General features: G+C 33.7%; 1 protein-coding gene across 1 annotated transcript in view; it reads right to left on the bottom strand.

Moving 5' to 3' along the window:
- EPHA10 (EPH receptor A10) overlaps positions 1–12,928 on the bottom strand; it is a 461,510-nt gene that overhangs the window by 399,058 nt on the left and 49,524 nt on the right. The window contains exons 2-3 of the mRNA XM_072136754.1: positions 12,160–12,224; positions 9,758–10,427 (exon numbers count right to left, since the gene is read on the bottom strand). Of these exons, the coding sequence (XP_071992855.1) occupies positions 9,758–10,427; positions 12,160–12,224 (735 nt within the window). The remainder of the gene's footprint in view (positions 1–9,757; positions 10,428–12,159; positions 12,225–12,928) is intronic.

Raw genomic sequence — 12,928 nt, 5'->3', positions numbered from 1 at the left:
CATAAAGGTTTGAATACATTTCAGACACCCAATAGCTATACCGGGGACCAAAAACAAAACCCTGTATCTCTTTTTATCCATTGCTATTTGAAAGTTTTTCAGTAAGAACATTAAAAAGTGTGCCTATAAAGAACAGTGGAAGATTTTCATTAATAGAGCTAATAATCATTGGTAACTTAAAGTAAGAGGTAAAGGGAACCTGGATTAAAAAAAAAAAAAAAATGGGTGTTTAGCCTTGCAGAAAAGGGACATAGCCTTGTTGGAAATTTGCATGACTTAGACGTAACAGCATAAACCACAAGATGTACATGTTTCTGGCGTAAATTAAGTGAATTAATAGAAGATATAAGGTAAGCCTAAACATTATTAAACCAGGTGTATAATACAGCATCAGCCAATTTGATGATCGGGCATAGTTTTAAACTGTCAAGTTTAAAGGGGTATTCTCGTCTCGGCATTCAGTTTCATTAATCTGCCATATATAAACATTCCTTCAATTAGATTTTATTAAAAAAAATTACCTGTGTGAAGATAATTTCTCATAAATGAGTAATATGGGCACTTAGAAACAAGACTGACTCCTTAGATACGACCACCTTTGTTGGGGTGATTGCACAAAGAAACAAAAGGTTTTTCTATATGAAATGTCCAGGAGTTACTGCATGTCCCACAGACGTCCTGTGGTAACGATTGCTGAATCCAGGTGGTCCGGCAGGGCTCAATAGTGCATCTTTAGCCACCACTGCCAAAATGTGAGGTGGTCGTATCTGAGGAAGCTATCTCGTTTCTAAGGGACAACATGGCTACATTTATGAGAAATTATCTTCACACGGGAACATTTTTTTAAAATAGCATCCAATTGAAGAAATGTTTACATTTGGCAAATGAATTAAATTAAATGTAAATGCCCGGATGGGAATACCCCTTTAACTGTTTTGTACTATTGGTGTTTCAATCATATTAAGTGTATGCTCATATTTTTTCATATTTAAACGTTTTCTAAATGTGAAGAATGCCTTTGGATTGCAGAAAAAGACCCATGGATGTATATTAGATCTAATCAGATGAATTAGCATGCAATTCATGCTATAAAACTACCGATTTAGTATTAGCAGGCTAAGTCCTCAGGCAATTTTAGTTGTGAAACAATTTTGTATGCCTTGCAGTATCAGCTATTGATCAGCATGTTCTATTCAATTTAACTGCACACATGTTATTATCACATTAGTTACACTAGAATACACTTGTGTCAGAGCTTGCCAAACTTTACACTTTCTATAACTATACGGTAAAATTTAGTCTGGTCAATCGATTTGGAATTCTGCAAAAAAAAAAAAAAAAAAAATAGTATAAATAAATAAATGCATCGGATTGTGTCCTATCAGGACTAATGCCCCTTCCAGCTCTTCAGGATAAATATACCCTCCCTCTTTCCATTTATTTAGTTATTTATCAGTCAAACATACTATTTGAGGGCCAGTTAGGTAGTTTAGAGGTGAAGCAGAATCACCTTGCCCCCTTTATAGGCCCAACAGGTATCTGGGTTTCTATGCAATTTTAACCAAATTATAGAGGAAATCTTTGTTATATACTCTACATGGGTGGAAGATATGAGACTTATTGGATAGGAAGAGAAAAATTACATAAATGTACATTGGGCGCCTTATATATAAACCTAGATGTTTTAGCAGGCATTTATTGATAGTGCGCCTTATACTCCGGTGCGCCTTATAGTCCAAAAAATACTGTAATACCATTTGGTTACCCAGGGAATGTTCTCACCTGTAGGCCACTTGATTGTTACATATAGACTAACCAAGGGCACACTGGAACATAGCCAAACCCACACAAGAAAATATGCCTTCAATCTGATAATTAGTGTGGTTAACTATCAAGCAGGGGTGGCATGTGGTGACTTGCTTAGTCCAGCTCCCCTAAAAAAATGACACCCTAAAGGGTGTAGGAAAGACGAATGCAATGAAAAAAGAGACATAAAAAGCAGCACTTACTGGCTTTAACTATAGCCCAATACTGTTTCAAATTGCAAATACATACTAGATAATAAAATTATTTATTCCAAATAATAATTTGCATCATTTCCATTTTTTTAAATTTGTAATAAACTTTTTTATGAAATATGACTTGGCAATTTTAAAGTTTATTTGGCTATAGGTGATGCCCATGAGTGCCTCCCCCCTTTATTTACTTATTTATTTAATTGCACTAAACTTGTCTATGTGTCTATGTCTATGTGCTTTTTTACTGTGGAGATACTATATTATGAAAAGAAAGTGCTTGCATGTTTCCCACTCTCCCAACATTCAGGTAGTGGCTGGCAAATGGGAATTTTCTGCTTCCACTTAACCACTGGGTATAGAGACTTAGAAATCTTCCTGCTAAATCTGTGCATATTTGGGGCACATTAATTAACCTGCTACTTTACCTATTTGTCATGTTTTGCTTGATGCATTGCTTACCCCATAAATGTATGGCAAGATCATCCCTGCCCTTGGGTGCCAGATAGGTTTTTCTTGTTCTGATACCAGTAAATATACTCCATCTGATCTTCTTCTTTAATGTTGTACCGCCTTCTTATTACATTGATTTAGGGAATTTTTGTACAGACTGTTCATGAGAAGAGTGTAGGTTGGGTTTTTACGTTGTTGTTGTTGTTTATTACTCAACAGGTTTGTCCTCCAATAAGTCTTTACTATGCTTTGGTCTTTCCTTATTAATCCTGCAATTAATTTTGCAATACTTCCAAGGACCTAGACTCTTGTGTTTTTATGCGCTGTACACTGCTCTCAATATTCTTTTTACAAATATATCCTGGCTGCTTGTATTCATCATGTTGTAAATAAAGGTTAAGTGTTTAAAAATACAAAATGAAATAGAAATAAGTTTTATATCATTGATTTTAGAAAATAAAAGTAATTGGGATTAGATTGGATTTGTATAACAATGCAACTTTCTTGCTTTACAAAAAATTTTCATGCACAATTTCCCTGTCAAGTAAAGGGAAACAGCTGAGCATGTTGAAGGTCACAGAGGTTATGAAAGAGCCTTTATAAAGTCTCTCAATGTCACAACTATACAGTAAATCTTGAAGCCAGTTAGCACATTCTACTCATAATTACTTAATTATTAATTATTATAGACGAGGGTGACTTTGCAGTGGAGTGACATGTGACATGTATCCTTTGTAATAACTCTTCAGGGATTAACTTTATACAAAATTACTTGAATGTGCCTTTTGTAATGCACCCATAATTTTCTGGAGACAATTTTTGTCAATAATGCTTCAAAATGGAAGATAAGAGCTTATTGGTGACATTAGAGGTTTATTTGAAGTTTACTGTATATTTCTAGGTTAGAAAATACATTATGCGAAATCCATATAGAAAATATCATCTGGATTAGTCTGTTGCATTTGGCCTTTAGGTCTTATTGAATGTCATAAATGTGAGGGGGTTAGCTATGTTTTTCCATGTTCTCAGCAGTGGACTGAATAATGAAAAGTGAATTCTATTTTCATTTCTCATTTATTTTAATTTATGTTTCATTAGGTTTTACTAGAATGGTCAACAACAAGTATATAATATAACTCACTCCGAAGCATATGAGGATAAATATTTAGGTTAATTCTTGGTTTCAGATTTCTACGTGTAGTGTATGTATAAAGATTTATTTTTTTATTGGTCAGTTGTAAAAATGTAATTTTCCATGAATTATATCATTTGAATGATATGTTTTATTGTCAATTTTCTTTTTAAAGGTCAGAAATAATTGAAATCATTAGACAACTAAAAGTGAAAAGTCATGAGTATAATATAGATATACATCAAATATTCATAAATCACCTACATTAATGGGACCATACACATTAATGTGTAACAAACCTAACATCAATTTATTGGGTTTGAAGGTGTCCTTAATTTTCTGTGACAGATAATGTCAGGGAAAAGAAGAATCAGACGGTTTATTTTCAATATACCAGCTAAAGGGTCTTTCTTCATTGAACAAAAACTGTAGGCCAAGGCAGACAGGCCTGTATTAGTAGGTCAGCTTCATAAGAATATATGGTATTAAATGTGTGGCCAACTTTACTTTGGAAGATCTTCTGATATACAATATAAATCACCAATACCTAAGATTTAATAGTTCACCTTTTTATCCAGACGATAGAATATATGAGATACGGAAGTGTGTGCTTACTTTCTTCCACCTTGCTTTGGCAATTTTCTACAGAGAATGTCTGCCTCCCTGAAGACACTATATACTTCTTCTCTCTCTCCTTAATTAAGGTTTTCTGATCATTGATCCTGTTTTACCATATGTTTATTAATGCAATTGAATGGGATGAATCGGATCTGAATCCGTAATGTATCCTTCACTTCGCAAATGTAAGTAAAAATAGGGTAGATCTCAGGATGGATGATGCTAAATAAGACATAGGTTAAACACCTGTGGGAAATATTTCCCTGTTAATTGTCATATTTTATGTAAATGTATATAATATTGTATTCATAAAGAAACATGTTATACCAATGTGTACCTCTGAATGTACAGATTACAGATGTTGCCCCAAAGAGATGCCATAAATGGGAACTATTTGCCTACATGTAGAGGTGAACCTGTTGGAATGTTAAGGAATTGACATGGATCCAGCTGGTATGGTCCCACTTGGACATGTAAGGCATAAAATTTTAAACTCAACACTTTTCCTTTTTTTGGATTCCAAATTATTTGGATTTGTTACCTGACTCTCACCTTTGCCAACTACAGTTATGACTTATTGCACTCATTGCTGCCTTTTTTGTGAATGGCCTCTTCAGCTACTTTGACTAACGTGGAAGATACACGCAATACACAAGGTCCAAGAACATGGCTTTGCGGAGCCCTTATCTGGATAGCTTAGCTTATTTATTTTAATATAAAATCAATAAAAAAGCAAAGATATCATATGAAATTTGTAAGGATAAAAATGTTACAATCTGCATTAAAACACTTAATGATTATTTAATTAAAAATTTCAATATTTCAAATGTTTTATGAAATATTAAATACAAGTTAGTCACACACTGTATAGTAGCTAAATGGTTAATCTTGGATTTAGCTTTATGCATTCAGATAACAAAATGCAGTCTCAACTTCAAAACAACATAAACTGTGCAGGAATAGCTAGACGTAAATTAAAAATCATCCATATTAATTATCTCTGTTGATCAATACAGTGTCTCAGTTTTAATCATCATATCTTACTAGAATTTAATATCTTTGATAACTTTAATTATACTTCTACACTACATTAATTAAATTGACATTAACTTATGCAAACTGTACATAAATATTTCAATAGCATGTTTTACATTTCATTACCTCAGAACATCTGATGAACACCTTCTTTGTTAAACAATGCCAGCAATGCTTGGATTTTTTTAAACAAAAAAATAGTCAATTTTAACTACCACTACTTACCTTTCTTACCTGTTAATCTTTTATTATTAAATAAATATGGTTGTTATTAAAGAGGTATACAAATTTATTGATGGCTTACTCATGGGATAGGCCAACTATATGAAATCAGTGGAGGCACCACTCATACCAAATCTTTAAAGTGGTCCAATGTACAGTAAGCCTTTTTTAATATTGCATGCCAAGTAAACTGATGATAGTAACCACTGTAGCCTTCCAAGTTGTTAGTGATGAACTGCCTAAATACTACATCTTTGATAATGGAGTTTACAATCAACACATTCCTAGAAATTGGTGTTTACTAGACTAGTTAGAGGTGTGCAAGTAAAAGTCACTCAATAAAAGAAAATAGACAAAATGCCACAACAATAGCACCTAATGGACCCAAATTAATTCTAATGTGGCCAGCCAGTTTTAGTCATGGGGCAGATTTATTATAGCTTGTACATCATTTGGTACATGTAGTGGTGTGTTCCGGTACATGCCTGTGCAGTAGCTATAGCCAGGAACTGATGCCAGTAATAGCACATTTCTTCACCAGATAGGACCTGACATAGTACTGCTCTGCTGCATGTCTGCTGCCTAATATATCAGGAGGCCATAGCCAGTTTAAATACCCCCATTTGCAAAGTTTTTTCGTGGTTTCTTTGATGCATGCAGTTCTATTTTTCCCATCAAATATGACAGAATCTCCAGCAGAGGTGAAAGAATAATAAGTATAGGCCATGTTTATATTTACCACTGACATATACCGGGGTTTTTTTTCTGTAGGTCAAAGAACCATGGAGCTTTGTCTTATTTGTTGTAATGCTATGTATTGTTCTAGGAAGCATTATTTCCCATGAATATTCAATGTCAGTCAAGATATGATAACCAGGAGCTCATCCTATCTCTTTCTTTTATCATATTGTTTTGATTTAAAAAGAACACAGACTTTGCATTATGCTTGGATCATGTAATGATACCTTTTATTTTCAAATGTAAAAAAAAGACAAATTTTATACACAGGATATTGCTCATTCTTTTCCATTCTATTTAAAGTAATTGTGTGAGAAGCAACTAAAATTACAATTGTAACATTGGTCGGTTGTATAATGTAGGGTTATGACCAAAGCTGGGAACTTTCTAAAGAAATTGACCCTGAGATATTTTACAGTACTACTATAGAGCTCACATTTTCATCTTCCTTAGGGTATCACAAAAATATGTTTTACAATTATGTTGACAAAATAAATCCTGCTCCATAAAGGAAGCAATTTTTTGTTAGTTATACTAAGAAAATATAGCTTAAAAGCTACATTTGCTAAATTGGAACAATGGGTACACATACTCATATAGTATTGGGTCTCTAGATCATGCCTGTTCTTAAACTGATTTATTGTTCAGTATTAGATAAAATGTGTAAACTCCAACCACTCCATAAAAAAGTTAAATTAAATTAATTAAAATGTTGAAAAATAAAAAATAAAAAGAACATACATGCTTTTAGACTTGTCATCTGATTGACCATGATATTTGGCACAAATCTATGGGCCACATGTAAGTTGACAGTACTCTCAAACTGTACTTTACAGATTCCAGCTTCATTTCTCATTGAATGATAGAATGCAGAACAGTTCAAAACCAGAGTGCATTTTACCAGTGAGGACCTGTAATTCAACTGCTTCTCCTGGTCAGACTGAGAGTTCCCAGAAAGGGTCATAACGGAATAAATTATTTTTGTTAATAAAGGCAGGTCAAAAATAGAGGACAAACATTCCAGTCAGAGGTTGTCTTAAAATTTGATTGCAAATGAGGTAGTTTCAACTAACAACAAGACTGAGTTCTTAATGCATGGTAAAAATCATAAAGCTGACTGAAGACCATATTTGACCATACTCAACAACATAAAAGCATATTTTACATGAAAATTGTTACCAGATGTTATGAATAAATATTGCTTACATGGGTGAAACGCCACTGGAAAAATCACATTATATACATTTCATATTTCTAATGTCTATGTACATTGTTACTAAGGTCAAGTCACTCATGTTGTTACTAGCTACTTATGCATTGACCTGGAAACAGTGTTTGCATTCTCATGAAAGCTAATTATGTGTAGTTTCACCTTAGAGCCACTTTAAAGAAATCATTTAGGAGCTACCAAGTCGATAACATATAGTTGTAATCAGAAATGTAACTTGAGGAAAATTCATAGCTAATTTCTATATTTTTTTAATGGTCCAAAATTTTAACTGGCTAATTTCTCAATTTTATTTTTAAGGTTTATGAAGTTTTTTTTTTTTTTACTGTAAACACAAGTTAAGTTGTACCACTACTAGACAACCTAATATAAGACCGGGTGCACAAACTTTAACCCAGTCACTCATTATGTGTGATACATTTGATACATTTGTGATAAATTTGACACATCGTTAGACATATTTATCTAATTTTATATTCTCTTTGCTGTTTCCTTTGTGCATCTGGAGTTTTTACTGCAAAGACACATGTTTTGCCACATAGCCACCCATTATTTTTATATGCTTAATTGAACATATAGCAAAATATCCAAATTTCAATATTATAGTACTGTCATTCAGAATTCTGAGTATTTGTATTTAGTAAACCAGACCCCCAGACTTTAAAAATAGAGATCTGGTTTCTTGTAGTGTCACCTCTGGAGTGAGCTAAGGAACTTGCTGTACATTATTTGTACTTTTAATTCAATAATGATGACCTTTTGAGTTCCCTAGAATTTGTATTAGTTAAATAATAAGGATCTACTTTATATACGGATTTAATGTCTCTAAAGTGCAAAACATTTTCTTATTCATGCTGGGTCTATATGCTAATATAGTGTGGAAGGGAAAAGATTGGTCTGATAAGCTAGTGTATTGAAGAGAGAAAGCCCAGCAGGCACTTGCAAGAATCAAAGATCATTTGCTCAGGTATGACATGATCTATGCAAACATGAAGATGTTAAAATGATTTTCCCAGGACTGATTTAGCAATGTCAAAGGGGTTTGGGGCTGCTTCTACGTGAATGAATTGATAAGTATTTAATGGTGTATTCTTATCTCGGTATCGACATTTAATTCAATTCAACTGTCATAAATATACATTTCTTCAATTTGATGTTATTGAAAACCATGTTCCTGTGTGCAGATAATTTTCCATAAATGTAGTCATAAGATCCTTTAGTGATAAAGGACAGCTGTCCTTGGATACGACCACTACTGCTAGAGTGATTACACAAAGAAACAAATAGTTTATCAAGTAAATTAAATAAATTAAATGTGAATACTGCTTTAAGATAGGGACACATAAAGCAGCCTACATCTGTTTAAAACCATGGCCGCCTATGCATCTGGTAGTGATGATTTGAATCATTAGAGGAGTGGGATTTGGGAGGCAAAGATGATTGTGTTCTAACCATGAATCTATTTTAGTAATATCCCAATATTTTCTTAAGTGGCTCTAAGATGGACTAATTCACATATAAAAGTATTTACTCGCTACCTGATCTTTTTCTATATCTTAAATCTCAATGCTACCATTTTCAAGAACTGTGTGATATGAGGTATTACTGGTATGAAAATACCCAATCAACTGTCAAGTAAGAGATAGGAATACTAGTGTTAAGTGAGCAATACTGCCAGTTCACCTACTGGACATGGTGATCATTTGGCTGGATAGAAAGTGAAAGGGTACATTTTCCCTTTAAATATGATTTTGCTAAATTGTCTCAGATGCCCAAAAGAACAGCAAAATCAGGTAATACTACTGGTAACTAACAGTAAAATCTGTATAGAATAGGCATAACTACCAACTAGGGGGGAGGTAGTTGAACAGTGAGTGCCTTAGCTAAAATTTTCTATCCAGCCTTGCAGAATGTATTGTAATTGTCCAACATAGTAAGGCAGTCATTGTCAGTTATTTGTAATAATGTTACTATGGTAATACAGGAATTAGCTACAAAGCACAGTAGATATATCTTGGTAAGACAAGAACAAGCTACAGAACCAAATGCCCCTGTTTGAATGCCCTTTCATAGCTGCCTCTAAGTGATGTTAATGTCGATATAATGATACAAAGGATTATTAATCACCACAGCTATACAGAGCAGATGTATTCTGTAGTAAATAATCAGTTTTACAAGCTAATTTAACTTTATAGACTATAAATCAACTACCAAAGTTTAACATTCACTTGCAATTTGTCTCTTGTAATAGAAGCAAATTTAACACAATTAAGTATTAATCAAGCAAATCTATAGAGACTGTAAACTGAGTTTTACCTGTACAGCTACCTTCCTTTTCTTCAAAGCCAGCACTACAAGTACATTTTCCAATAGGGACCAGCCATTCCCCCTCTGCACTGCAATGCATCCTGGGCGGGTTATCCAAGTCTATTTCAGAGTTATTCACACAAGTTCCCCTAACTTCCACTAAAGTTGAGAAGGCTGCCTCTGCCACTGTGTCCGGAAATATTGCTAGGTTCTGCACTGTGGAGAGGCACTTTTTGTAATACACGCGCACAGAGACTAGAGCAACACATGCCCCAACATCCTGAAATCCCAAATGGAAGCCTCTCTTGTTGAGATGTCCAATCTCTCGAACTTCTGTATTCAGTTTCATTTTGCGCTCTCCAAGATCCCCTTGAGTGAAGCTCTCATCAGCAGCTATAGTATCAATTTTAACATATTTGCTCTCCTTGATGTTTTTGCCCAAATCATAATCAGATTCAATGTAATAAAGATTAAATGTCTCTTTGCATGTCCCCACTACTCCAGGAATGCTGTTACAGTCCCTTAGAGTGAACTTTAGCTCAATAAAGATCCTTTGTCCGTTACGTCTTAAGATCCAGCCTGTCTGCAGCCAGTTATTCTGGTTGGGCTCCATTACATTACATACTTGGTAAGTGCGAATGGGTTTGTAATTCTCATCGACACCGCTAATTTCTTCCCACTAGAGTAAAAATAATAGAATGAGACAAGGTGTTAATTGGATTTTTCTCCTATGTTTGTTCAGTACAACCCTATATACAGTGTATGTTATAAATTAGAATAGGTTTTCAATAGATTTAGAAGGTTTTTTAAATAATTTTCATCTAACTGCACTAGAATTTAGTGAAATCATTTACAGTATATCATCTGTTAACAGCATGAAACAATGATGACTCATAAGGTCATTATCGGAAGCATAAATTATGAGCTAGTGTCCTAAGGATTAGCAGTTTCTCTTGAACCGTGTAAGGCCAAGCCTTCATTTCTCCTTAAATCACTAAAAAAGCAAAGACTGCATGACAAATACCCTAACATTGTAATCTTTTAATGGAAAAGACTCAAAGTACCAAAATAAATAAAATAGTTCAATGACCAAGCAGGATTTTTGTGATGTTTGGAGATCTACTCTTAATTTTATTAACTATTTACAATGACTTTCAACCAAGAATATATCTAATTTAGTACGAAAGCACTTTAGCAAATCACTTGTCTATCTTGTACTAACTGTTTAAAAGTAATTATATATATATATACTTTTTTTTCCCACTAATCAGCGGTTTGTGAATTTGGCTTCAGACAACTCCAGAAAATACAAAATTTAAAATTTTGCCAAAAAAGGTTAAGTGGCTAGCCATATATTTCTCTTGTGACATTCTAGTATGTCATAGTGGGCATTCAGATGCAAGGACAGTTCTCTTTTTACAGACAAGGGCCCTCAGCAGGGTCCAAAGTTACAAACATATGTGCTAGTAGGGACTCCTTTCATGATACACTGAAGGCAAATACTACTGATGAATGACAATGTATTTTAATTGCTTACATACACCTTATCACTTCTTATGAAAGTTGCTCAACTAAAAATCATGAATAGCCAATTGAAAAATCGTTTTCATTATAAAAAAAAAACTATGTTTCATTCATACTGCTTTTGTCCCGTCCAGTTTCCTATACAATGTTCTCTCTGGAGACTGATTCCTACTGAACTTTATGTATACCCTGGAGGCATCTCAAAGTATTTGTCATAACCTTCTGTCTGCTTGGACTATAAAAAGAAGCTTATCCTGAGAGGAAGGGATTCAAGAGCAGCTCAGGTTCATCTAGGTTAATGGTGACATGTACAAGCGAAGCTACAAGCATTGACTGAGCTGAGAGTAACTGGGAAATTTAACTCTACACATCTTGACTTGCATATGGAGGTAGAAGTCTGTATGTTCATTATCTAATATAAGGCAAATTATTTTCTTTTAAACTGGTCTTAACCATAATTACAATAACATGTCGTTCTGCAAAAATATGTGAAAATCTTGTATAACAATGCATCAAAAACAAAATTAAATATAAAATCATATATATTGATTTCTAATCAAACAATATGTTTTAGTAATGAGTGGTTAGCAACTCTAGGACCTGTATTGTAGGCCATGGGAGAATGCAAATATTTATAGGCCTTCGCCATACATACAGGTCTAAACAGATAGGTCTAATAATGAGTCTTACAGTGCTTTTTTCACTCTTCTGTGTCTTTACAAGGTGCTCTTTTTTGGAAACCATTTAAATTAAACTTTAAGTATATTTTATTATGACTTTCATTACATTAATTACATACTGCCAGCTCATTTTTGATGGTACACCAATTGAGTATTCCGGTAATTTGACATTTATCTGTATTGTACTGTGTACATTTTAATACTTACTCCATTTGAAGGGTGTGAAGTCCAGCCCAACTCTGCCTGTGATTCTTTGGAATCCAATAGAATAACTAAAATTAAACAGATTGAGAGATGACTTCATGTGTAATATTTTTCATCACATGTTCTAAAACAACTTTGTGCACCTTCTGCAGAATTTTAACAGTATAATCAAATATGTATAGTATTTAAAATAAAATATACAACTATAACTTTATTACCTTGTTGTTACCACAGTTAGTGTATGCAGAGGAAAAAATGTATTCAATCACACTGGAGATTTTATTTTACCATCAACTGGATATCAACCTATCCAACCAATGCTGTAAGTTGAATTTTTAAGGGCCACAAGCACAGTAATAAATGTGTCCTCTACATTTCAATAAACCAATCTGTAGTAATTCAAATAGCAGGTAAAATGCATAATCTGCACAAAATAGTTACAGTTAAATAAAATATCAAAAAACAATCACATTTTAGCATCCTAATGGGACTTATATAAATGCTTGAATAGCAGTTTTCTGGAGTAAAATTCCTGAAATTGTCAATTGCAACTACCACACACACTGGAGTATAAGCTTACCTGAGTATAAGCTGAGGTAACACAAAAAAAACTGGGAAAACTTATTGACTTGAGTATAAGCTTAGGGTGGGAAATGCATTGTTACATCATCCACCTAGTATATAGCTAGCCAGCACCCTTCCCCCGGTATATAGCTAGCGAGCACCTTGCCCACAATATATAGCTAGCAAGCTACCTGCCCCCAGAATATAG

The sequence above is a fragment of the Engystomops pustulosus genome, chromosome 2 (genome assembly GCF_040894005.1).
Source record: "Engystomops pustulosus chromosome 2, aEngPut4.maternal, whole genome shotgun sequence".
NCBI lineage: Eukaryota > Metazoa > Chordata > Amphibia > Anura > Leptodactylidae > Engystomops > Engystomops pustulosus.
The sequence above is the reverse complement of the archived record's forward strand: the minus strand, read 5'-3'. Positions and strand labels throughout refer to the sequence as shown.